At 39.1% G+C, this 26961-nt stretch overlaps 1 protein-coding gene across 3 annotated transcripts in view; it reads right to left on the reverse strand.

Moving 5' to 3' along the window:
- Positions 1–26961, reverse strand: part of MAN1A1 (mannosidase alpha class 1A member 1) — a 148380-nt gene that overhangs the window by 13430 nt on the left and 107989 nt on the right. For all 3 annotated transcript variants that reach the window (XM_027634313.1, XM_027634311.1, XM_027634312.1), the window contains 3 exons: positions 18529–18652; positions 16225–16318; positions 10201–10316 (listed from right to left, as the gene is read on the reverse strand). In XM_027634313.1, coding sequence (XP_027490114.1) covers positions 10201–10316; positions 16225–16318; positions 18529–18652 — 334 coding nt within the window. The remainder of the gene's footprint in view (positions 1–10200; positions 10317–16224; positions 16319–18528; positions 18653–26961) is intronic.

Raw genomic sequence — 26961 nt, forward strand, 5'->3', positions numbered from 1 at the left:
CAGAGATCATCAAGTCCAACCCCTGATCCAACACCACCATGGTTACTAGACCATGGCACTAAGTGCCACATCCAGTCTCATCTTAAAAACCTCCAGGGATGGTGAATCCACCACTTCCCTGGGCAGCCCATTCCAATGTCTGATTACTCTCTCAGTAAAAAATTTCTTCCTAATATCCAACCTAAACTTCCCCTGGCAGAGATTAAGATCATGCCCTCTTGTCCTACTGCTGGTTGCCTGGGAGAAGAGACCAACCCCCACCTGGCTACAACCTCCTTTCAGGGAGCTGTAGAGAGTGATGAGGTCTCACCTGAGCCTCCTCTTCTCCAGGCTAAATAACCCCGGCTTCCTCAGCTGCTCCTCATAGGACTTGTGCTCAAGTCCATTCACCAGCCTTGTTGCTCTTCTCTGGACCTGCTCCAGCACCTCAATATCCTTCCTGAACTGAGGGGCCCAGAACTGGACACAGTACTTGAGGTGTGGCTTCACCAGTGCTGAGTACGGGGGAAGAATCACTTCCCTGGTCCTGTTGGCCACACTGTTTCTGATCCAGGCCAGGATGCCATTGGCCTTCTTGGCAACCTGAACACACTGCTGGCTCATGTTCAGCTTCCTGTCAATCCAAACTCCCAGGTCCCTCTCTGTCTGGCTGCTCTCCAGCCACTCTGTGCCCAGCCTGTAGTGCCGGGGGGTTGTTGTGGCCAAAGTGCAGGACCCGGCACTTGGCCTTGTTGAACCATCTCTCCAGATTGTCCAGGTCCCTCTGAAGAGCCCTCCTGCCTTCCAGCAGATCAACACTCGTCCCCAACTTAGTGTCATCTGCAAATTTGCTAATGGTGGACTCAATCCCCTCATCCAGATCATCAATAAAGATATTAAACAGGACTGGGCCCAACACTGATCCCTGGGGGACACCACCAGTAACTGGCTGCCAACTGGATGCAGCACCATTCACCACCACTCTCTGGGTCTGGCCCTCCAGCCAGTTCCTGACACAGCACAGGGTGCCCCTGTCCAAGCCGTGGGCTGCCAGCTTTTTCAGGAGTATGCTGTGGGAGACAGTGTCAAAGGCTTTGCTGAAGTCCAGATAGACCACATCCACAGCCTTCCCCTCATCCTGATCATCAGGCGGGTCACCTGATCTTAAAAGGAAATCAGGTTGGTCAGACAGGACCTGCTCTTCCTAAACCCGTGTTGGCTGGGTCTGGTCCCTTGTCCATCCTGTAGGTGCTGTGTGATTGCACTTAGGATGATCTGCTCCATAACCTTGCCAGGCACTGAGGTCAGGCTGACGGGCCTGTAGTTTCCCGGGTCCTCCTTGCAGCCCTTTTTGTGGATCGGTGTGACATTTGCCAACTTCCAATCATCTGGGACGTCCCCAGTGAGCCAGGACTGTTGGTAAATGATGGAGAGTGGCCTGGCAAGCTCTTCCGCCAGCTTCCTCATCACCCTTGGGTGGATCCCATCTGGTTCTATAGACTTGTGAGGATCCAAGTGGCTCAGCAGGTCACTGTTTCCTCCTGGATTACAGGGGGGTCTGTTCAGCTTCCTGTCTCTGTCCACCAGTTTCGGAGGTCAGTTGTCCTGAGGACAACCTGTCTTACTGTTGAAAACTGAGGCAAAGGGCAAAAGAGATTAGATTTAGATTAGATTTTAGGGAAAAAAGTATTTCCTGTGAGGGTGGTGAATCACTAGAACTGGTTGCCCTGAGAAGCTGTGGATGCCCCATCCCTGAAAGTGTGCAAAGCCAAGTTGCCTGGAGCTCTGAGCAACCTGGTCTAGTGGAAGGTATCCATGCCCATGGCAGGGGGTTGGAACTGGATGATCTCTAAGGTCCCTTCCAACCCAAACTATTCTATGATATTTATCACTATAGAGATTATTATTTCTTCTCATCGTAATGAATATTCTCAATAAAAACCAATATATAGGATCTGAAAATAATCAAAAAAGCTAAAATAATGTGGTCTTTGATTAGCTGAAAATACATTACTGATGGATAATTGTTTTTTGGAGCTGGTACAATTTTTCTTTTAAGTAAATGGAAATTGCATTCCAGAGTGTATTAAGGTAAGGCAGAGAGACTGTCCAACATAAAAGTATGGAAAGAGAAAAGGTGGCTACCAGTGTATGTTGCCGAAGGTAGGAATACCAGACGCTACCTGGGAGTGACCAAAAATAAAAAATAAAAATAGAGACAGCCTGACTTGAGACTGTAGTGGACAAAAAAAGAAAAGCAAGAGAGAGAAACTAAAGGTAAGTAAACATTTTCTAGACATTTAAAGAAACAAATTTACTACATGTAAAGCTGATATAGCATTATGGAATACACTTTGTCCTGTACTCACATAGACCTATAAGATTTTAGAGCCAGACTTGCTTTTACAGCGGATACAGTTCCTGGCAATTTTTCTTTTTGAGCTTTTACATAAGGCTCTGCTTACAGACCTTACTGCAGTAAAGCCTTTAGCCAAATAACTTTTTTCTCCATCTTGTGGGAAATTATTCCTTTGATACGACAACTTTATAAATGCTTTAGCACTCAATTAGAAACAATAATAGCCCCTTTTACAGTTTGAATTGTGGCTCAAGTGCTCCTTGTATTACTACTGGCATCTTTGTCATGAGTTTGCATGTTAAAATTATGCCCTTGCCTATCTGTCACAGTAAATGAGACATTAGGAATTGTTTCAACTACAGGATTGCAAATTGCACGTTTGTGTAATCTATGTTATTGACAGCACAAAAGAGAAACTCTTCAGCTTTTCCCAAACTGATTTGCATCCCCTCTTGCCTTCTTTGTTAAAGCAATGTTTTGTGTTCTCTGCTTATCAGCCTGTTCCTTAACCTATACATTATATTGCCACTTCTTGTCCTTGCACAATTCAGTAGAACTGGACCCTCCTAATAAATACCCACTTTCCTTCATTCAGTTCTTCACTCCTTTAAGATTTTCATGCAGCTTAAATGATGTCTTCACCACCCCCTTCCTCCAACCCTGACTTGATTTTGTCATTGGTAAGTCCTTCATTTACCCTTTGAGTTGTTTAAAATAAAATTGTATTGTTTGTAGGGAAACACAGAAGATACAGAACTGAATCATCTCACTGTTCAAATGACTTAAACCCCCCCATCAACAAGCTTATTTTTACATGTATTGTCTTAGTGGATTACACTGACAGGTAATAAAAACACTAACAGAGATGCCTACAGAGCACAGATGGAGGCTTCTCAGGAAAAATGATAACCTCAAGGTTGCTCAATTCAAAATAAACATGTGGCTCAAAAACATTAACTCTGCTGAAGGAGCAGAGATAACAAATTACAAACCTCAAATTGCCATGTAATCCCACAGTTCTACTACCTCTAGCACTTAGGCATTTTACCTGTCCTTTTACAGTAACTTCTAAATTATGATTAATGAATTTCAATGATTACTACTGTTTTAACAAAAAACAGGTGTTTCATTTCCCACCTCAAGATGTCACTGTGGTTGGAGATAAAACTGCCCTGCAAGACAGTTACATATTTCCATACCTTAATAAATTTGAAACTTCAAAAATATGATTCTAGTTCTAAATTGCAAGGGTTTATAATGTTTGTTTTGGGGAAAATTACAATTCTGCAGGTGTCTTCATAACAAAGCACTATAAATTATCTCAGTTCAAACTTTTAATATATTTTTCTTCCCCTAGGACTTCCCATAAACAGTATTTTGAGGATCTGAAGCACAATGAGGATGAAAGAGAATTCTACCATGTGATATTTCCAATAATTCATAGATGTATAATGTCAATTGCTTATTTATTTTAATATTTACGGCTTGCACCAATACATTTTATTGCTTTGAAACAGCACACAGCAGGCAGGTAAGGTTTTCATGCAGTGACTTCTAAGTCAATTGTCTGTTTTCTTGACTTTCCTACTTCCCTTATGTTTTCTCTATTGAGTTGATCTAGTGCAATAGATACTTTTTTTCATCAACCTTCATGATTAATCAAATTTATCCTTTATCAAAAATTCAAATGAGTTTATTATGAAAAGTTTATAGCTGGAATAGGAGGTTCAAGCCCTTGCTACATATAAGTTAAATATACTTCTGCCAAAGAAAAGTGACATCTTATCCTGAGGTCCTCATTGCTCACTAAATGGAGCTTTAAAAATTAAAACTGAAATCTGAACACAGAAGAACTTTCATTTGTTTAAACACAGTACGTAAGAAACATTTTGAAAGCACTAAAGCACTTACTGCTTTTGGACTTAAGACATGTTATGCAGACAAGATTACAAGTGCAATGAAATATGAGTGCTAATAATGGAGATGCCTAAATTTTTAAAATGGAAACATTGGCAAATATTTAACTACTGTGATATCTATCCATCTGATCACTACAAAGATGATTAAATTCAAGGGGAAAGCTGACAATTTACTTTTGTCTGAAAATCATTATTTTTTTCCCTCTATAGATCTATGAGTGTCTCTAAGAGCACCAGTGCCCTACTACTAAATGTAGCTAATGCTGTCTGTTACCAGAAGGCTAAATTTATTCATATTCTTAAAGCAGTATTAATGGTCTGGCAAGAATCAAATCAAGCCACTCTCAAAATATTACATTATGCATTTTCTGAATATTCTAGAATAAGTATCTGTTGCTCCTGATAAGCTTCTTTTGTCATCAGAAAAGGAAGGGAAAATAGCACGAGTAGTAAGGACACGGCTTCTCTGACAAGACAACCAAGGTCACAAGCAAAAACCAGACAATTTCTCTCTGGACTTTTATAGTTAAAATGCTCCTTAAAGACTTCTAACAACATTATATATCTCGCTGCTTCTCCTGACAGTCCATAAATAAGCAAAAAATTGAATAAATACCTTCCATAGTCCAAAACATAAGGCATTGTGCAGTTATAAGTAAATTATAAACAATTTAAAAATAGAAGCCTGTCTTTAGTCTTGATGCTTTCTGTAAGCAGTTGTAGAGAGCCTCAAAACTCTTGTTAAGAGGGGAAATATAGTGAAGAGAATAACAAGGAGCAGTGAGTCCTCTGGACATTCTCATCTGCTAAGTGTAATGAATCTACATAAAACAGCTATACTATCGCTATGTGCAGAACACCAGTGCATCTGGGTGATAAATATTTTAAATGCAACTGCTGACAAAATGTAAATAAACTGCCTCTTTATTAATTTTAACACATTTAAGTTACAGACAATGCCTCCCCACTGCTACATCAAAAAACTCCCAAAACAAACTATGCAGTGAGACTGCTGGGTCCCCTGTTTCATTCTAGGGGCTCCTATTGCAGCACCCTGTGTGACCTGTTTATGTATTTTCTTCAATGCCAAGAAGTGCTCAAGTATTGAATGTTCAATTCATTAATATATTTTTTGCTTTACCCAATATGACAAACTATTATGAGTGAATTGTTGCAGTTCTGTCACTGTCCACATCAGTTATGTAGTTTTTAAGATCACTACAATCACAAAGCAAACCACTTCAAGCAAATTAACGGAAACTGCAATCAGCACAGACCAGCAACCAGACTGTCACCACAATTAAACAGACCCTCATGAAACTCTAGAGATAAAAAGGGCTTTTCTGCCAACATCATGTGTTCAGTTTGCTAACAACACTTTGTTCTCTCCCTTGTTTCAATGAGAAAGTAATCTCCAGGGATTTGTTTTATTTATCTGAAAGGCTGAAATCAACAGCTCTGAAAAATATTCACTACTTAATGCTGACAATTAAATCTATCCCAAAAAAACCCAAACAAAATTAAAGCTAATCAAAGTTAGTCTCCAAAGTTAGCAATGTGCCAAAAAAATTATAAAAAAATTTAAAAAGTGATTCTGTATCTTTTCTGTCTAAATTCTCAAAATCCTGAGGCCAAAAATTACTTTTTTGCCTTTTGATACCCACAGAAGTTTACTGCATTCCCTAATCATGCAACCCAGCCTAGCAGCAAGCTGACTTTCCGGATTGCTGTTGAAATCTGGTAGAGTGGCTGTGGCACTGCTCATTCTTCTTTTGGCCACTTCCATTGTTTCTACTTCCATGTGCTATGTTCTCCAGACATCACTAGTTTTCTTGTTATTATCTTCTGAGCAGTTATTACGCAGTAAGAGAAAGTAAAAAACCTAAATGTCTAAAAGTAAACTACCCTGACTCATGGTAAAACTGCAGAGACTATCTCCTTCACCTTACTGATACCACAGGCCCACCCTGGGTTGGACTGAACTGAGCTGCTTGGGAAGTGCTGGTGAGGCATTCTCCCTTTTCCTGTGAAGTTCTTCTAGGATGAGTTTCCATTCTCTTTACAACCTTTAGATATGCCACTTCCCTAGAAATACCCTGATAAGGGGATGAAGGTAGCATCAAGGAGAGAGAGAATAAATATATGAGATGCAGACAGATTGCAGCAATGGCCATAAATAGATGTAATGGGAAAACTGGGAAAAGATACCACACCAGTTCAGACATCAAATGTGAGACAACCTATACACAGGAGTAGCGGAAAAATATCCCTTCAATTTAGAAAATGAGGGCTGACACATTCAAGAGGGGAGGATTTGATGCAGTTGTTTATGTCACTGCTGCTGCCAGACTAGATATAAGTCAACCCACAACGTCCATTTTTGCTCGAAATTATTATGTTCTCTTATTAAACTTAATTGTGTCTCAGAGGTCAGCTTTTTAACTAAGAAGAGTGGGATGATTCTTGTCCTGATACTTGCAAAGACTCATAGATTATTTTATTGGCAGTTATATCCTCAAAATATGGCTAAAAGCTGAATACACATTTGTTCTGTAACTAAATTTTGCATGCTATCCATTCAAACCCGTCTAAAAAAATCTCTTACTTCATGTATTATGTGAAGCAGGACATTATAGGTATTCCTTTTCAAAAGAGAAAAAATAACTTGCATTAAAAATGCATTCACTTGTCTTTTTGTGTGAATTCTAGAGTTTATGAACCCCTCTGATGGCCTTATATATCCATATTAAGTTCTGGTATTCAAAACAAGACTATCTCTGTCCCTCTTCACATTAGAAATAAACTCTTCTTTAAATGGTTTCAGCCAAATATGCATCTTATTCACGGCAAGCAGAAGAAGTTTTTAAATGTAGTTTGACATCTTAGTTATTACTTTTAACTTAAGCCATTATACAATCTATAGGTGATACAAAAATTCTAATAGAAAGAACTCTTTTTTCTTTAATATGATTTACGGAACAGTGTGAGAAATAATCCCAAAGCTTTATCTAAATAGATTTTAGCTTTTCACAGTGAACTATATCACTCACCATATATTTTCATTTGTGGTTTCTGGATAGCAGATGGTATTGAATTAGGCATCGAACCTTCACATCACTCTTTCAGAATCTGGTGGGTATGTGCTGGACCGAATGGCCAGGAATAATCACACCGTTCCCTCTGGCGTAGTCTTAAAAAGATTCTGAAAGCGTCAGGGGAAATTTATCTAAGAAAATATAAAGCAGACTCAGAATGCCCAAACCGTGTAGGCTTAGTCTTAAAGAAAGACTGCAGCTTGTGCAGACTCTCAAATTAGTTTTAATTTAGATAAGTAATGGATCGATAGCAATAAAGCCAATATCAGAATGGATTTCAAATCAGGGTTGTTGCTCCAGGGAAGAACCTGGCATCTCAGTAGGGCACAGACATTCTGCAGTTTCTGTGAGACTGCAACTTTGCCTCTGCTTTTTGAACAAGATATGTTACAACATCAAGCTGCAACTCCTAACGCTGCATGTACATTTTCAGCTTTGGTACAGATGTACCTTGGTACAGAAAAGAGCCAACAGGAGAAATGCCATCGCTCAGAAAATACTGGAAGTGGCATTCAGCCAGCAGCATAAGGAAATCTAGCACATCTTTGTAGTGATCACTTGGCCCTCTCAAACACTAATACATGATGCTTGGACTTCTTAAGAGCTAATACTACTAAAAAGCATTAAGAAAATAGGTACTTTAAACAGTCATATACAACAGAGCTCAGACCCTGTCATTGATATTGTCACATTTGGTGATGCTGCTGACCAGGCAATTCTGCTCCTCTAGCTCAAACCCAAGCAGGGAGAACTGTTGTGTGATTCTGTAGTGTGGTGGCCATCACAGGTTGTTATCCTAGTATTGATAAGGTGTGAGTTTAAAGAAAGGCATGCTCCTGCACTCTGCATAGACACATATCAGAGTGTGCCTGGCCCTCTTCTCCAGCGACCAGCCAACAACAGGCAGTTCTCCAGCCTATGGACAACTTGGGCTGGCTCAGGAGAGATACAGCCACGCTGCCACCTTGCAGCTGGCATGGGATGCAGACATGCTCGTGTGGTGTAAGGCAAGATAGACTTCCTCATGTACCTCACTCCAGCGCTCACAACAGAGGAAGGTGAAGTTCCACCTTAGTAGAAGCAAGCCCACGGTGGCCACTGAGGCATTGGGCTCTCTTGGACTCTGATGTTGTCAGCTAGGACCAACGCGCTCCTGCTCCTCCCCTGCAGGATGGGGGGCAGTGCACTCAGGGTCCTGCCAACAAGGGTGATGGTCACATCACATTTGGGACAGTCTACCTGCAGTTGTTTCCAGAATAGCTGTACAAACAAAAGCATGGGTTTTTTTTACTGTATGCATCTATGCACTAGCACTTACCATGTCTGAGAATGTATTTAAAAGAAAAACCTGACGTTATTAAGCCAACAGAAGCAGAAGGCTAGGAGCAGCTTTGAGGTGCTTCAAAATGCCTTCCATGGTAAGATGAATTGATATTGTATTATTAGACACTTTGTTCTCTCTGTTCGCCTGCCAACTCAATGGCTGAGCTATTTACAGTAGCACTGTTCTTATGCTATAGTCTCAAATGCACTCAAATCTAATTTAAAATCCACCTTTTGCTCTGAAGCTGAAACCATGTTAGCAGTGAAAATGAGGCCGACAGCATCCAAATCTGCACTTACAAAATTAAAGGCAAGATTTTCTTAGCAGGGGATACTTGGTCATCAAATTTACTACCACCAAAGATCACGCCCTCCCTCAAATCATCACATATGACTTTCCGATGAAAAGAAAAGATAGTTGCAATAAGTCAGAGTTGTATTTTTTAATGTCACAACTTTTTGTGTATAGGAAGCAAAAAGAGACTTATAACTTCCCTAGGGACAGTGCATTTCCAGATATATGAAAGAATAAGCAGATATTGCTTAGCATCTTGAAGCCTTGTCTATAGAGGCAGTGTACATAGATACAGTTAATAAAAGTCCTGGCCCTAGACAGCTTCTAGTCAAAACAGATGAAAGGAGGGGAAAAAAACAACTAATATTATCTCCTTTTTATATATATATATATATATATATATACACATATATATATGAATGAAAGCAAAGAACTGAGAAATTAGGTCATTTGCCCAAGACTGGAAGGAAAGTCTGTAAATATGAATTTAAACTTAACATTTCTCAAGTTTCAATCTGGTGTCAAAAAACCCATTATTTCTCCCAAAACAGCATATTAAGGAAATACCATCAATAACAAAGCAAACTGCAGATCAGCAGGACCATAAATAAAATACGACATAGAAATGTAAGTATGAACAATTCTGATTTTTGAAAACTTTCTCTTGTGTCCAATTTGGCTGTTTCACAGAAGCTGGCTAATATATGCTCTTGGACCAAAAAGTAATTGTGCAACAAAGCCCCTATTTTCATTTATACTTACCTACCATATTACATTGATCCATTTGTGGACCACAATGAAAACACTTTTGATGGCTGAAACGTGAGATTGAAACACAAGAGAGGAATTCCCTTCTGGATATAAGGGAAGAAGACAAGAGTAATATATATTTAGAGAAGACTAACGAAAAACAATTGAATGTCTATCTGGGAACTACTTGTAGATGCATCTTTTGTTGCTTATTTTATACTTTTTTCCTCCAGAGACAATTGACTACACTACAATTGAAAAAAAATAGTTATTCATCAAGATTCTCCCCTTTCCCACAGTATCTGTATTTCTCTAGCACTTCTATTTGAAGAAGTCTTTTTAAAACAGAAACTAATTCTTTAAAAAAACACCCTGTGGTGGCAAATACATAAATCTCTCACGTTGTCCCCAGAGCCTGTCTCTTTAGGATTACAATAGATTAGATTATTATGGAAAGGAAGATTTACATATCTTATTTACCTGAACAGCATCATAATACATTTTCTTGCCGTCTTCATCTGTTTTGTCTGACATCAGCCATGCCTTTAGCAGATATTCATAAAAGCTATCCCCAAGCCCTCCAATGGAGACATGATCTTGATAGGGAAGAAAGAGATTGAACAACAATTTCGTCTTCAGCCCAGGCAATAAAATACAGTTACAGTTTGCAATAGTGTATTTAATGATCTCTTTCTACAACATCTTCAGTAAACATAAGCCTGGAACCTCAGGAAAAACTTTACTGGTATAAGCAGAGATTTATTTATTTATTTTCTAAATTTTTAATCTAGCTAAAGCACCATAGTTATTTAATATCCACAATATGCCTCAGGAGTTCATGACAAAGAAAAAAAGAATTTATAGTTGTTAGTTCTATCTAATTCATGTAGTCTATTCCATACAAAAATGTGTTAAACTAAGGTCTTTTTTTGTTCTAAAAAGAAAAAAAAGTGCTCTCTAATTTGATAAATGCTTTCCCTTCTTAATGTGCAGGCATTGTTTTTATTTGCTCTTTTATTCACTAACTTTCCATTTAAGCCACTTCATAAAAAAGGCTTTTAGCTCCTTACTGCAGAGTTGAATTTCAGGTTACTTAGTGGTATTTCAAAACACTGAGCCATAAGTTTAAAAATAATACTATATTTTTGAACGTCTGACTGCTCTCACAACTCAGCAGTGGTTCTAGAAGGAAAAAAAAAAGACTTATCCACACCTACAGAAGATTATTGCTGTAATACTGCATTATTCTGCCCTTTGCTTACTACGAGAAATGATCTGGTACTACAGATGCTGTGATTATTCAATTGTACAATTTAGGACGTGACTCTGCAAACACTAACACCACACAAGTCAGACATTCAACATCAGTTGCACCAGTGATGAGAAAGTTAGTGATGCTCTCAGCTGCTTGTACAAGGTTACACCCACTTACTGTGCAGGAGCCTAAGAGGTTCTTGGTAAAATTTTAATGGGCTGTCATGATTTCAGCATAGATCCCCTTAATACAGGAAATACTACAACTATATACATATGTAAAGTGTTTTTCTAAGCTCCATTAAACTAAGAACACTAGCTAGAGGTTTTCTTCTAAAACTTGGTGCTGCCTGGTAAAATCAAGTGATTTGCCATTTATTGTGTCTTCAGTGAAAGGATGTCAAAATGCTTTACCAGGACTATTTATTTATAACTGTCAATTTTACAGCAAGGAAGGTACCCACTAATTTCACCCAAGACATCCAGGATGTAGATGTAGTTACACAGATCATGCAGCAAGTCCATGAGTCATACCACAAAATTCTGGGCATGAGAAAAGCAAAAACAACCCACATGGGATAATCCAGGCTCATAAAGTGAGATGCAGAAGGGTTAGTGGTACTGAGCTCACACTTCCTTGACACCTAACTCTCATTTTAGCTTCCAAGTTATGCACCTGTTGGTGGAATTCAAAAGAACACAGAGAATTTAAACTCCTTCTTATCTTTCTCTTCATGGAAAGCCTCCTTTCACCTTCCAAACAGGTTTCAAAGACATGCAAACATAGAAGATACATATTTTTCTATTCAAACTTTACTAACAGTGTCCTTTTCCTCTACTAGCCTATGATATGCAAAAAAATAATGTAGCTTTCTAAATGTATCCTGTGCCTACCAAATATATTGTACCATCAAACCTGGGTTTTAAATGGCTTTTTTCCCCCTCCCTATCTTTTGAATGAGATATATTAAACTTCTGGAAAGACTACACTATTTTTTTAATTAAATGTTCATGATCCAAAAGGAAAAGAGGCTTCTTAAAACAATGGAATATTTCCTATGATCAAAGGCTGATCTTTGAACAGCAGCATTTAAATGACCTTTACGGTTTCCTAAATAAATTACCATAGAAACCTCTGACATTTGCAAACTAAATAGCACAAGCACAGTTTCATCAATAATAAGCCCTGTTATTATATACATTATTGCAGTAGACAAATCCAATTGACTCATGCTGCAGCAAATCACTGTCAGTTTATTGTCAAAATAACAAGGGCTAAATGAATTTACAGGAACAATGGCAGAGATCCAGCAGCGGCTTTTCACAGTTACGGCACTGCTGGAGAAGAAATGTTCAGAAATCATTCCTCCCTCCCCACTTGATGTTTGAGAGAAAATACTTCTGTCTTATACCAGTTAAGGGTCTTGGTTGTTTGTTTTTTTCCTTCTGTTGTAATCAACTGAAAACAGCCGAGAAAAGCAATCTCAAATAAAACAACTTTCAAGTCTCACATACTGATCTTCTCTATGGGAAAAAATTAGTCAGTCAACATCTGCAAATGAAGGCAACCAATATGGAAGAGATGCAACAAGATGGAATTTGTTTTTGCTGCTTCAGCATGCTGTGGATAGACTTGCATCAACATCTGTGTTCATCATTTGCATGCACAATATGCAATGTATATGCATAGTATGTCAATACTACATACTATTGGAAAGCAAAGCTAGTACAAAGTATAAATTTTCCTGTGCACACCAACATTCATGTGAATGAGGAGTGTATAAGATGCAATTATATTAAAACTATGGAAACGGCAAAGATCGTAAGGCAGAGTAAGTGTATAAGGCAGAGCCACTAACTGCCTCGGCCACTAGAAAGATCTGCTCTCATGCGGCTCACCAAAAAGCTGACAGAAGCCAAGGAAGGAGTTAACTGGATCTGGCTCACAGGTGCAGTTGTTCTCTGCCCTTCTCTGCAACCTGCTGAGGTCCTTCTGAAGGGATGGGACACTCCTCCCAGCTTTGCGTTGTCAGCAAACTTCCTGAGGAGGCATTTACCCCTTCATCCAAGTCATTCATTGATGAGTAAGTTAAAAAATACTGGGCCCAATAGCGAACCCTGGGGGACACCACTAGTGACAGGCCTCCAACTAGACACTGTGCCACTGATTATAACCCTCAGGGATCTGTTTTTCATCCAGTTCTCAATCCACCTCACTGTCTACTCATCCAGTCCACACTTCCTGAGTTTGTGTATGAGGATGCTATGAGAAACAGTTGTCAAAAGCCTTGCTGAATTCCAAGTAGACAGTATCCTCATCTATCCAGGTAGTTGTTTCATTGAAGAAGGCAATCAGGTTGGTCAAGCATGATTTACCTTTACTGAATCCATGCTGACTGCTCCTGTCCCACTTTCTTGGGTAGTGATGGCCTCCAAAATGAGGTGTTCCATCACCTTTCCAGAGGCTGAGGTGAGGCTGATTGGCCAGTAGTTCCCTGAAACCTCCTTCTTGCCCTTTTTGAAGTTTCTTCCAGTGCTCAGGCATGTCTCCTGAACTCCATGACCTTTCCAAGATGATCTTGAGTGGCTTCACTATGGTGTCTGCCAGCTCTCTCAGTGCTCATGGATGCATCCCATCAGGGCCTATGGGCTTGTGGCTGTAAAGTTTGCCTAGGTGTGGCCTTCCTCGTCTCATTTTTATTTACTCTGACAACTCCCTATATTCATTCCAAGTGGCCTGACCCTGCTTCCATCTCCTGTGTATTTCCTGCTTATGCTTGAGCAATGACAGGAGTTCCTTGTTCAGCCATGCAAGCCTCTTGCCCCCTTTGCCCAATTTCTTGCTCATCAGGATACATCATTCTAGAACCTTAAAAAGTGGTCCTTGAATACCAACCAGGTCTCTTGGACCTCTCTTCCTTGAAGGACCTGTTCCCATGGAATTTTTCAAAGAAGATCCCTAAAGAGGCCAAAGTTAGTTCTCCTGAAATCCATGGTTACAATCTTACTTCCTGCCCTCCTGTTTCCTCCTCACCTGATTCTGAACTCCACAGTCTCATGGTCACTACAGCCAAGGCTGCCCCCAACCTTCACATCTAACAAGGCCTTCCCTATTTCTCAGTATGAGGTCACCCAGCACACCATTCCTTGTCGGATCCTCCACTATCTGGGTCAGGAAGTTGTCATCAGTGCTCTTCAGGAGCCTCCTGGATTGTTTGTGCTTTGCTGTGTTGCTTCTCCAGCAGACGTCAGAGTGGTTAAAAGCCCCCCCAAAGAACCAGTGCCTGTGACGTTGAAGGTGCTTCAAGGTGCCTGTAGAAAGCCTCATCCACTTCCTCCTCCTGATCAGGTCACATTAGCAAACATCCACAACAGTGTCATCCTTACTTGTCTGCCCTTTTATCCTAACCCTAAGCTCTTGACTCACTTGTCATCCACGCCAGAACAGAGCTTGGTACGTTCCAAGTGTTGCCTCACATAGAGGGCAACTCCACTACCATGCCTTCCTGATCTGTCTTTCCTAAACAGTGTGTAGCCCTTCACAACAGCATTCCAGTCATGGACACTATCCCACCACGTCTCTGTAATCACAGTGAGGTCAAAGTCCTATGACTGTACACAGATCTCCAGTTCCTCCTGTTCCCTATACTGCATACACTGGCGTGCAGGCACTTTACAGTAAGTATTTGATTGTATCAATATCCCAGTAGGGGTGCAAAGGGATGCCCCATAGTCCTGTCTTATGGTGACACCTTTGGTTGCTTGTACTTGCTGGAGGTATCCCCTCTTAAACCTCGTTCTGCTACTTGGGTGGTTGCTATAGTTCTTCCCTTCCCACACTTTATCTTTCTTGAACCTGGCTATTCCCCTTTCCCCTTCAAATCAGTTTAAAGATCTCTCAACAAGCCCTGGTAACTCCTGAGCTAAGATCCTTTTCCCCCTTTGAGACAAGTGGGTCCCATTTGTTACCAGAAGGTTTGGTGTCATATGATCCATGATCAAAACCCCCAAAATTCAACTGGTAACACCAGTCTCAAAGCCAGGTTTTCACCTGGATAATTTTCCTGTTTCTTGGCCCATCATTCCCTGCATCTGGTAGGACAGAAGAGAATATAACTTGTGCTCCAGATCCCTTGATCAGTTGTTGCAAGGCCCTGAGGTCCCTTCTTGATTGTCTGCAGCCTTCTTGCTGGGAACTTTGCCACTGCCTACCTGGAAAAGCAGTAGCAGGTAATAATCAGTGGGCCATACCAGGTTGGAAAGTTTCTTGGTGATGTCCCTTACCTGGGCCCCAAGGAGGCAACACATTTCTCTATAGGTTGTGTTCAGTCAGCATATTGGGCTTTCCAATTCTTTCAAAAGGGAGTCACCAATGATTACTACTTTATTTTTTTTTTCTGAATTGAGGAGGTCATGATGCAGTGGTAAGCTGCCCTGCCCTAGGCAACCCCTCCAACCCAGATGGGCCTTTATCCACATTCTTATTTCCCTGGTCCTCAGATTTCAGGGCCTCATAGCTATTGTATGAGGGCACCTGGGGAAGTGAGGTATGTCAGGAGAGGAAATTTGCCTGCTACCTTGAGCAGAAACTTGTTTCCACTCCCCTCCATCTCTAAGGTTCGCTCCCTCTGCCTGGTAGGGAGAGGGTAGGGGATCCATTGCTTCTTGTGAAGTACATCTTTGCCTTCTAATTTTGGTATCTTCAGCAACAGTTGCAAGGGGATTAATGCCATGCCACAGTTCTGTTTAGTTTGCTTCCTCAAACAAGTTGTTTGCATTAAACATCAACAGAAATCACAGCTGGTACTAACTGGGAAGACTTGTCTTATTGCTTTTTTTTCTTCAGTGGACCCACACCACTGGGTCCAAAAATACGGAATTTGATTCAGAGGAGCTGATAATATTTTTTAAACAGCTACTTCAGAGAGCACTTTAAATTTTTGAATAAGAGACTTAGGTAGTTTACCAATTCCTTTCCAAAATCATACATATTCAGACATTTCCCTGCTTGCACAAGCCATATTGAAAGATCAAAAAATGTACATTAAAATACAGCAAGTAGAATTATTAGTTTTATATTTGTAGCATTTTTTACATTTTATAGAATCTCAAATATAATGTGAGTTTCCATATGTTGTAAAAGTTCTCCATATATATATACAAAAAACATGTAACAGTGACTGAAAGAATTTAATGACTGCAGGTAGCACACTGACAGACAGGTCACAGTACCAGACTTGAGCTACTTACGCTGGCCCCATTGGCCACTGCTGGGATTCAGATAGTTGGGGTAAAGTCCCTCTGGTTTATCCAGTCGATTTAGAACTTTTCGAATATTCATTACCTATTGGAAGGGTACAAAATATTGAACACTGACCCATTTTCCCCCCACATAAAATAAAACAGTGTTGGTACAATATGCCTGAAAATAAAACCCCCGGTCTTATTCAACACATATACCCAAATACCTCAATGCAATTGTATTACTATTAAAAAGGACTCTCAAAGCTGATATCATTGTGCAAACAAGCCCCTCAAAACCTCTGGAGTTTGTGTGGTGAGTGTCAACAAGGAAACAACACAACAACAGAAGCAAGCTCCAAAGTTCGGGGCTTGCCATACAGACTATCTCACTCCTCCACAGGATACCGAAATTCACTGAGAATATTTGCCTTAACTAAGTTAACCTATGGCAGCATTATATTCCTCATATACCTAAATCAGAAATGGTATTAAATATTAAACCTATCACCTAGTTCAGATGTGGAAGTGAACTCTAAAGCAGTTTTGCCTGGAAAGGAGAGCACTGGTGGAACTGAGTTTCATACAACTTGCCCAGCAGGAACACAGGCAGCCCTGAGCAGTTTGCTGGCACTGTTAAGGAGCTTGCTACAAATGAGATGCCCTGGGAAACAATTGCAGTCCAGATGCTCTGCAGCTGGAGTCATCCAGCAGCACAATCCATTGCAGAGCACATGAAATGAGTTATACTTTTAAGATTCACAGAAAAAGCAAATGTAGCAACTTGGGAGAATGAGGATCCTGAGCACCGCAGGCCAGAAATCGTAACAAAAAGGTACTGACAGCTTCATTAAAACACCCTGAATGTCTAGAGATCCATTGAATTAGCTACTGAAAAAGAAAATAAATTAGCTTATACCAAGACACAGAAGGATTTCTGTTGTGGTACATAAACTGCTTCCTGCCCAAATGCATTGCCCAAATGCAGGTTGCAATGTGTCCTAGACCTCAATTAATGAGTTCTTCTATGAATACTTCCATGCAAAGCTTATTCCAGTATTTTCTCTTCTTTGTCACGTGTACCAGTGCTGGAATGGTTTGTCTTGGAGGGCTTTGGAATCACAATCTCTAAAGGGTTTTAAGAGTAGATTACATAAACAGATTTCCAGCATCTTGCAGCTAGAGCATGATGCCACTCTGTAAGAGAACCATAGACTAGGATTTTAAGATACACACTTTCATTGTCTCTTAGTAGTACAGATGTTTTACATTAAATTACCATAAATGTCAAAAAGATAATTAACTTATGTAATACATTTCTTTCTGGCTTTTCCTCAGTGCTGCCACCCCCTTCCCATATATCCCCTCCAGATTAGATTTCTTTAAGAGAAATTTTCTTTAAATTCTCCCCTAAATACATGAAAATTTCTAGGAATTTGCTTCACAAAATTTATTCCAATGCTGACAACAGTATTGCAGCAAAGCCATTCAGTCCTTATCCAGTAATAATTTTAGATTTGACCGCTGCTTTTAGACCTACTGCTAAATATTTGGAGTCTTGTTATTAGCTAGATTATTAAATTGATAATATCAGTTTTAGCTAACATGTGGCAGCTGCAGTAAGAATACAAAACCAAAGCAAGTGTAAGTTTAAATTACAAAAAAAAAAAAGAAGATAAATGAATCAGTGTATTATAAAGAACAGGATTTGCTGGCTATTTATACACCCAAAAGCAAAGCAAAATTGTTTAGGTGGGAATTAAGGGCAGGAGGAGTTGCTTTCCATGGCTCATGTAAATAAAAAGTATGATAAAATGTTGCCAAATTTTGGAAGAATTAGTTATTTGACAAAACAAAGTTCAAAGTGTATTTCTTATAGGTCAGTGCAATGGAAGTGCTATATGACCTTGCTGACAGCAGTGGTATTATACAGCATTTTGAAGAATAAACTTGTTGAAATGACCATGGTGCTTTGCTTTCTCTAGATATCAGTTATTATCCCCAATATAATGTCAGTATTTGTTTACACCTCATTCAGCTGAAGAACTAAAGAAAGGTCTACAGTCTGATTGTTTAATGTGATAGTAATTTAGAACATAAACAGAAATTATGTGTTTTATGAGGCCATATACAAGAATACGCATCAGAATGATTTTGGAAGGGATTTTTGACTTTTTAATACAAAAACATGCTAGTGTGATTTGGGAAAATGCGACAAATGCTTACAACTGAGGAAAATCCAAATCTCTCCCCACTGATATTAGTCTCCCAATATGTGATTTTTACAACATGATTTTGACTGAGAAGTCTAACCTTTTCAGCAAAGACAGGGTTTCCAGACAGGTGGCTCAAATGCACAAACTCCAGATGCAAAGTCCCAAATTCTGCCAAAATGCTGCTTCCGCCAGAGGCCCATGGCCAATTTCGACCGATTCCACTAAGATGGGGGGAAGAGAAAGACAGAAAATAACCACAAAGCATCTATAAGGCAATGCTAATAAAATAAAACAGGCAGTAGCTATGCTGTTATCATGAGAAGACAAATAATTTAAAATGTATTTAATATATAGGTAAGGAGCCATGCTTCAGCAGCCTTCCATGACTTCACCAAAGGGCCTTAAATTACCTCAGTCCAGTTCTGCTTAGGCTACTAAAATTGCTTCTTGCAACAACCCAATCTTTTAGCTCATGAATAGCTCCATTACACTTCTCACTGTAACTGTTTCATTGCATGATATCACGTTTAAAGACATTAAAAAACACTATGAGAAAATGTTCTCATACCTCACCTGTTTTCCCCTGTATTTAGCACAACGTTCTCCAATTCTAACTCCTATTTCCACAGTACAATTGTTTATTAATTTAAAATAATGCATATATACAGGATAGGCTTTAAGTTAAAAGTACCGCAAGAAGTATATCCTTCTTAATACATGAGAATTTAATAGGGTAGGATATGGAGGCATTGTCTCTCTGGGCTCTCTTACCAGGATGAGTAACTTCAGTTTTCATTAAGACCTAAAGATACTTCACAGCAAAGTTAATCTCAGGATTTGTGCTGAGAGTAGAGAAAAGCACATTTATTGCTAAATCCCCACCAGAAACTAATGCTGGTTGAGACTCGGGACAAAAATCTACTAAAGTTTCATTACAAAAAGATGGTTTTCTTTTTCGCCTTGAAATTTCCAGCAGCAATATTCAGAAAAAAACTCTGAAATTAAAGAAAAATTAGCCAACTTTCTTGAGTATCTAGGTGGTATATTATTAGCATGAATGTTAGATATAAATACACTTACTAGATACTGGAATGCCTTCCTTATTTGCAAGTTGTAAACAGCATTAAACACATATACATATATAAATAAAATTTTAATTTTACTTTTACACATAAACAACCACAACAGTCATCAATTAGCAGTTGCACAACCATGAAAACAGGGTATTCTTCTCCATTAAAATGTGACTCATATTATGAAAAAAACCCACAAAGTAAAGCAAAAAAACCAAGAAACCTCATCTTCAGTTCATCAAGATGGAAGTCCTCAGTTATATTAAAATCTCTTTTTTCAAAAGGTCATCTATAGCTGAAGTTTATCCAATACAAGGAAATTAAGACTCCATTAAATTAATTTCCCAACTAGCTATATTAACACATTATTTTGAGATTTTTGCCAGACACGCAAAATAACACCAAGGCATTAAACTTTAAAAGCAGAGAAAAGGCTACAAATGGAGAGCACAAAGGAAAGAGATCAGATGAGGCTCCCCTGGCTCACCATAAAGGTGCAGGAGGCTGGGGCACACTGAAGTCCTAGAATGCAAATGATTGCTCAAAAATCCAAAGGATAAAAATGTTTCTAATCTTCATAGCTGCAGACAAAAATCAATGACACAATGAAATCAGGGTACTGCAAAGATGCACACAATGCAATTTTGATATGGTATTTGTGTGACCGAAACAGAAAACAAGTTTTATGGGACCTAAATATCTCATTTTAAGAGCTATCTTACAAAGATTAGAGTGTTTTTTACATTGGATTAAAATAGAAAGTGAAGAGAAAACCCCATCTGGTTTACAAGCTGTCTGCACTTCAATCTACTGTGGCTTAGAATTTTTCTGAATGGTAACATAAAACCATCAGATATGACAGAAAATAGGATCAAGGTGAGTACAGCAGACAACATATATGGAAATCTCTTCTCTATAGTCTGAAGAAGTTACAGCTACAGACTGGTTATTCACCCAAGAATAGGCATCATATCTGAGACACACCCAAGTTCTCAAGTTCTAACTGCTGACTTCTAGAGGAAAACATTTTAGCTTGTTTCCAAAACACCCAGATTGTAAGAGCTGATATAAGATACTACCGTTAAATAAAGCTCACCAGGGGGGAAAAACCAAAATTGAAATATTTCAGGATTTTGAAAAGTTACTGTGTTATGGTACATCTGGAAAAAGCCCTCTTGTTTTTTCTATTAAGTTCCTTAGTAAATCTCAAAGTGGACACATTGAGCTGTTCCTACAGTAAAGCATCAACCAAAAGTGACAGAAAATGTTAACAGTCCCTACTTGCACTTCACCCCAATGTCTGCTGATATCAAAACAACCTGTCAGAATATTTTGATGTAGTGTGTTTTGTTAATCAGAAAAATTTCCAAGCATGGCTGTCAAGAGCTTTTCTGCATGCAGCAATGTGTTTTACCATGACTGGAAGCTTCTTCTTGTTTTAAGATGGCTTGAAAATTACAAATTTGCATTCTTTACTCTTAATACAAAAAAAAAAAGAAAGTAGAAATAAACATCTATGTTGCATTTTTGTTCTATTTAATGTAGTTTCATTTTTTTCAGTTAGGGCAGCTGCTTAAAAAAAAAAAGGCATGAATGTATTTCTGGCAAATCTGAAAAATAATGAGGCTGTCTGTTGGTTTAGTCTCAAATGAGAGCTCTGTCAAAACTGACAAGCTCAGTTCAATAAGTGGTAGAACCAAAGAATTGCACTGCAGTCCCTCAACCATTTTTCATACAACCCTCTGCTATGGATGTCTGGTATTCTCTCACATCATAGAATGGTTTGGGTTGGAGGGCACCTTAAAGATCACCTACTTCCAAACCCTCTGCCATGGGCAGGGACACCTCCCAGTAGACCAGGTTGCTCAGAGCCACATCTAACCTGGCCTCGACCACTTCCAGGGATGGGGCATCCACAGCTTCTCTGGGTAATCAGTTCCAGTGCCTCCCCACACTTACAGTAAAGAATTTCTTCTTAGTATCTACTCTGAACCTATCCTCTTTCAGTTTAAATCCATTTCCCTTTGTCCTATCGCTATACGTCCTTGTAAAAAGTCTCTTTTTACAAGGCTCTCTTGCAGGCACCCTTTAAGTACTGGAAGGCTGCTGTAAGGTCTCCCCTGAGCCTTCTCTTCTCCAGGTTGAACAGCCCCAACTCTCTCAGCCTGTCTCCATAGGAGGGGTGCTCCAGCCCTCTGATCAATCTTCAATCATCTTCAATCTTTGGGAGTAAGGGAACAGGTGAGTTTTCCATATTCCCTCACGCTAACTGGAACAGCCACAGTATTGCTTCTGATTCCATTTAACTCCATCCTTATTTTAAGATGATAGTCCAGTGTGCACTATGAAGATAGCCAGCTCCTGAAGAGACTGGAGCCCAGGAGATACTCAACACAGCTTTCAACATATAGAATGCAAGACATTTTTGACCGGGAAAGTAGACTTGCACTTTTGTTTAACAGTCTCTTGAGTGCTCTTTATTCACCACTCCACAACCCCTTCTTCCTCTCAAAAATAATCCTAAATACTGTATACTTTTAAACAGAACAGAATTTAAAAAAGTAAAATTAAAGAAGTCAATGCTAGGTACCTATTTACTCTTCAGCCATAAAATCAATGCTGGGTATCTTGTTACTCTTCAGTTATGAAGTTATGCACTATCTTCCTGAAGTTTTGAGATGCAAGCCTGAGGCTCTGGTGAAAGGTTTTGTTTCTAGTCCCAAGTTTTAGGAAACCTATGTAACACTGCAAGTTCCTACAGTTTTTCTTCCAAGGGCACCCATTACTCAGGTCAAGAAATTACAGCAGCAATCTGAACCCAAAAAATGATCAGGGTATTTGGGGGATTTTTCTAAAGGTGGCTTATGACTCTGAGATGCACAAACTTATGTGTAGATTACTCCTCCCAATCAAAGCAAAATCTGTAAAGCACTGAAAACTTTTTTGCATCTTATTTTCACTCAGTTATTCTTCCAAAATCGTATAATGTCCTAAATGTCTTGTAAGCTGACAAACACACTTTTCAGAAAGAGATGGAGGACAACAAAGGGGGCTAGGTACGATACCCTTTCTATTAGCTGCATTCCTATATCTTGCTTTCCTTTTGTAATTTACTTTGCCACTGCATTTTTCAATTCTACTGTGTTGATACTGACTAGAACCTATACTAAGTGTCAGTCATATACTAACACCAGAGTCAGAAACAAAACTCCTACACTTCAGGAAGGAAGGAAGGAGACACACTACTCAAACTTCTTTGAAGATCCAGACCACTACTAAAATAAGTTCAGTTTACAGGGCACTATTTTAATGTATCTCAAATCACTGTGGCTTAAATCATACTTTTTATACTGCTTAAAACACATAAAAATTTTCAGTAACATATTCATAGTGCTTTAGGACTGATTATAATTAGTATTATGTAAGTAAGTGAAGTTTGAAGTGAGGATCTAGATCAGAGAAGCGTATTAAAGTAGGATCATCACTGGTTTATAACATTTCTCATTTATTTTATAAATTTTGTTTCTGAACACTGAGTGCCACAGAACCTGAAAACCAGTGTTTGTAATTCTCAGGAAATGAGCCTGACTGACCCGGGTTGCTGCTAACCCAACTCAGTATTTTTCCAGTAGACAGCTGTTGGTCCTTCTGCACCTAAGAACAGAATGTATGAGATCAGTATCTCTTCTAAAACGTACAGAGTGTACCAAGAGAGGGAACCATAGAGGAAACATAAATATTCAAAGGTTGCTTTTTTAAAATTATTGAAATTCAGAGGCACAACAATATTGAAAAGATTTTTTAAAAATTATAGCACATCCCCAATATATATAAAGCAGCAGCTGAATTTCAACTGAAAGGGAAAGCAAATCCTCAGGGAAACCACAGAAATACTTCAAAGGGTCAAAACACTTATCAAAATTCTTGTCACCAATGAGAAGAACTGTTTGTCTCTACAGACAGCTTGTTTATTATACCCCAACCTTTCCTGGAGGATGCTAGGACAACTCCACAAGCTGGAGGCAGAGCAAGAAGTCAGAATTTCAATATTTAATGCAAAATACATAAGTACAACCGAATAGTCAGTATCCTCCTGCAGCCAGTGAAAAAAGTGAAAGGCCAGAATAAAAGAGACAGCAGTAACAATGTGAAGTGTCCAAGTGCCACTGCTGTGAAAGGTTTTAGGATTAAATATGAAAATAACTCCCAATAGCCCCTTTGGACTTTACTAAGGCTGGGGTTTTTTTATGGAACTACCCCAATTATGATGGTGGGTGAAAATACAGAACACTGCAAGAGCGAAATGAGAAGATGGTGCTGCGAAGGATCCATTGAAATTCACCAGAGCTGGCACTCGAAGTGGAGCACACAGGTTGTGCCTGCAGTGCTGAGGGGATAACGGGAATCTGCCCAGAGAATACAAATTATGACTGGAATTGGTTGGGCTTAATCCTGTTTTAACAGCGACCCGCAGGAGTGGAGTGCTACCCAGCCCAGTCTGCAGATCCTGGCTCACCTGCCTCAGTCCTCACCACCAGCCATCACTCAGACGCAGGAGGGAGAGGGACCTTCTGAAAAGGAGGTCAAGAAATAAGCAGAGAGTGATGCAAAGGACACAAAAACTTTCCTGCAGCTATTTTTATACTTCTGCCCTCTCCCAGGATGCACTTCATGCTTCTTGAGTCTCAAGTCTCAATCCCCAAGCATACATGCCTTGAAAACAGAAATAAAGTAGAATTATCAGGTTTTCTGTGGAAAAACAACATCATCCCCCTCTTCTTTCCTCAAAGGAAGCCTGTGGTCCTCAGACAATTTTGAAAGCATAATATGATCACTTTTCCATGTTTTAGTCTTAAAATTATGACCACATGTGATTTGGCTGCACAACTCAAATACCAAACTGTAATTCAGCAGACAGACACTGTGTGCCAGCTGCAGGCCTGACCATGAAAGAAGGTGGAGAAATGCAAGAGCACAAGTAACTCCAGCAAGGGTAACTCACAGAAATTAATCTCTTTGGGACTCCCGTGATAATCAGCACATGGAGATAACAGAATTAAATCACCTCACAGAGGAGATTAAGCTGAAGATGGAGTCTTTCCCGTTACAGAGTAAACCCAGGGAGACCAATCTTCTACAGTTACCCCTTGCCAGGTGCCCAAATCTCAAAATTTCAATTAGTTCCACAGGTACAAGATGAATTTTTTAACTCTCTACAGGCTTATATATATAACAAAAAGAAGAACTGGAGATAAAAAACTCTGTAATATTATATTTTTAATTCTTTAATTATAAAAAAGAAGGTTTTTCCTAGCTCATAATTTATCTTCAGTGATTTTTTTGGTACTGGTCACATTTGCATGACATTTTTATAAAATACTGCAAGATAAGTTTTAGCAGGTTAAACTGCAAAAACAAATACAGAAAACCTTTCTGCAGTAGTGTGCCATGAAAAGGATATCTCAAGGTCCATGAATCTTCTATACCTAGTCAAGCAAAGTCATACAGCCTGTGCCACATATTGAGAATTAGTAAAATAAATAAGTTAACACAATGCATTATGTCCAAAATTTCTCTCACATAAGTAATACATGTCAATTTATTATTTTCTTTGTCATTCTAATGGGAGATGTCCCTGCCCATGGTAGGGCAGTTGGAACTAAATGATTTTAAGGTCTGTTCCACTCTGGCAGAATTGCTCATTATTCCTATGTATTCCTTTTACAAAAACTCAGTATAACTACCCAATACCCAGTCACAGCATTTCTAATGCAAAAGCCTTCAGTCTATACATTGCCAGTCTTCAGTCTATTTCTTTTCTGCCTCTACTAGTCTTTCATAATATTTTAATTTAATTAAGTCAACTCAGTCTCCTTAGAACAGATGAAGAGAGGTCAGTAAACCGTCAGGTTTTCATTTACATACTCAGTATCTATTTGTCATTTTAAGCAAAATATATTTAAAAATTAAGTTGGTACAGAACCACAGATGGCAGAAAATATATCAAAACGCTAAATAAAACTTAATTGCTTTCAGCATTTCCTAGGCAAAGGAGTAAACTCAAAACCAAAAAATTAATATGTTCTAAGTATACTTCGTGACACACATCTCAACATAAAAATAAGCAAAGAATGGGGAAAAAATATTTCATGGATACGATAGTGGCATACTCTAGGAGTGCTCTAGGGTGACCCTACTTGAACAGGGAGGTTGGACCAGATGACCCACTGTGGTTCCTTTGAACCTGACCCATTTTGTGATTCTGTGATACTGTGATCCCTGAGCTCAAGGAGTCAAATTGCAGCCAAAAGCATGATTCTCAGAGGCCATTTTCATAGAATAACTGTTTCATAAATTATTTAGGATTGCCACATCTGAAAATGCTTTCATAAGAATGATTTTTTTGTTTGCCCTGAATAGAACCATTTATCAATGTGTCACCAAAAAAAAAAAAAAAAAAAGAGCAGCTTCTTCTTTTCCCAGAAATCAACACTGATCATTAGACACACATTCTTCCCTAACAACTTACAAAATCCAATATCATAGACTTCACTGGGGAAGCTAAAGGATGATCTTCTGCTAATACTTTTTAGAAGAGATTCCCTTCACACTCCTGGGCTACATCTTTCTGCTTTTAGTACTGCAGCTGACTAACAATGCTAATAAATTATGGTGTGTGATTTAATTTATTAAGAAACTGTGATGAAGAAAGAAATTTTTTAATTAGAGGCTCATGCTTTTAAAGCAAAAGAAAAAAAAACCTCAACCACGGAGCACACAGGTAATGCTTGCTAAAGTTTTGACTACTATATTTGATACATTACATGCTCAAAAGATTTTTTTTTTTTAAATTTACCTCCTTCACCCCCACCCTCAAGAGTATAACATATGGGATCTTGGTGTAAGGGCCTGTCTTCACAAACACTGAAACCACTGATTTATTTGTTAACCCTTCAAAGATATTTAATATGTTTTTGTTTTCACCATACCTGGCAAACCATCCATACTCTTGTTTGACAGAAGAAAGACAGGAACTGAAATCCCATGTTTGTGCACACCACTGGCACTCAACTCTTCCACCCCAGTCTCATGCAGGAGCTGTCAGGGCAGGGTCAAATGGGGGAACCCATGACAGGACTAGCACAGTAGTTGTGTATTTCTAGCCCCAGCAGCAAGTGTGAAACACCTTCCTGTCCAACTGCCAGTAAATGGCAACTAACTTTTTGCAAGCCTAAGTGGTCCCAGCATCACCCAAGGCACCCAGACTCCTGCTGGAGCTCTGACTTGTCCACTGTATCCCTTTTCTGAGACAGGAAAATGATTATAATCTGTTTAATCACCTCTCACTCATCATTCTGACAGCTGGAGACAGCTGAAAAAGAAACTGAAAATCAGCTACCTAGCCTCTGTGGTAGTTTTTGATATCTGTTTTATTCCTCTTTGAAAGGTGGATTGTT

The sequence above is a fragment of the Corapipo altera genome, unplaced genomic scaffold, assembly GCF_003945725.1.
Source record: "Corapipo altera isolate COAL_440 unplaced genomic scaffold, ASM394572v1 2b, whole genome shotgun sequence".
Lineage (NCBI taxonomy): Eukaryota > Metazoa > Chordata > Aves > Passeriformes > Pipridae > Corapipo > Corapipo altera.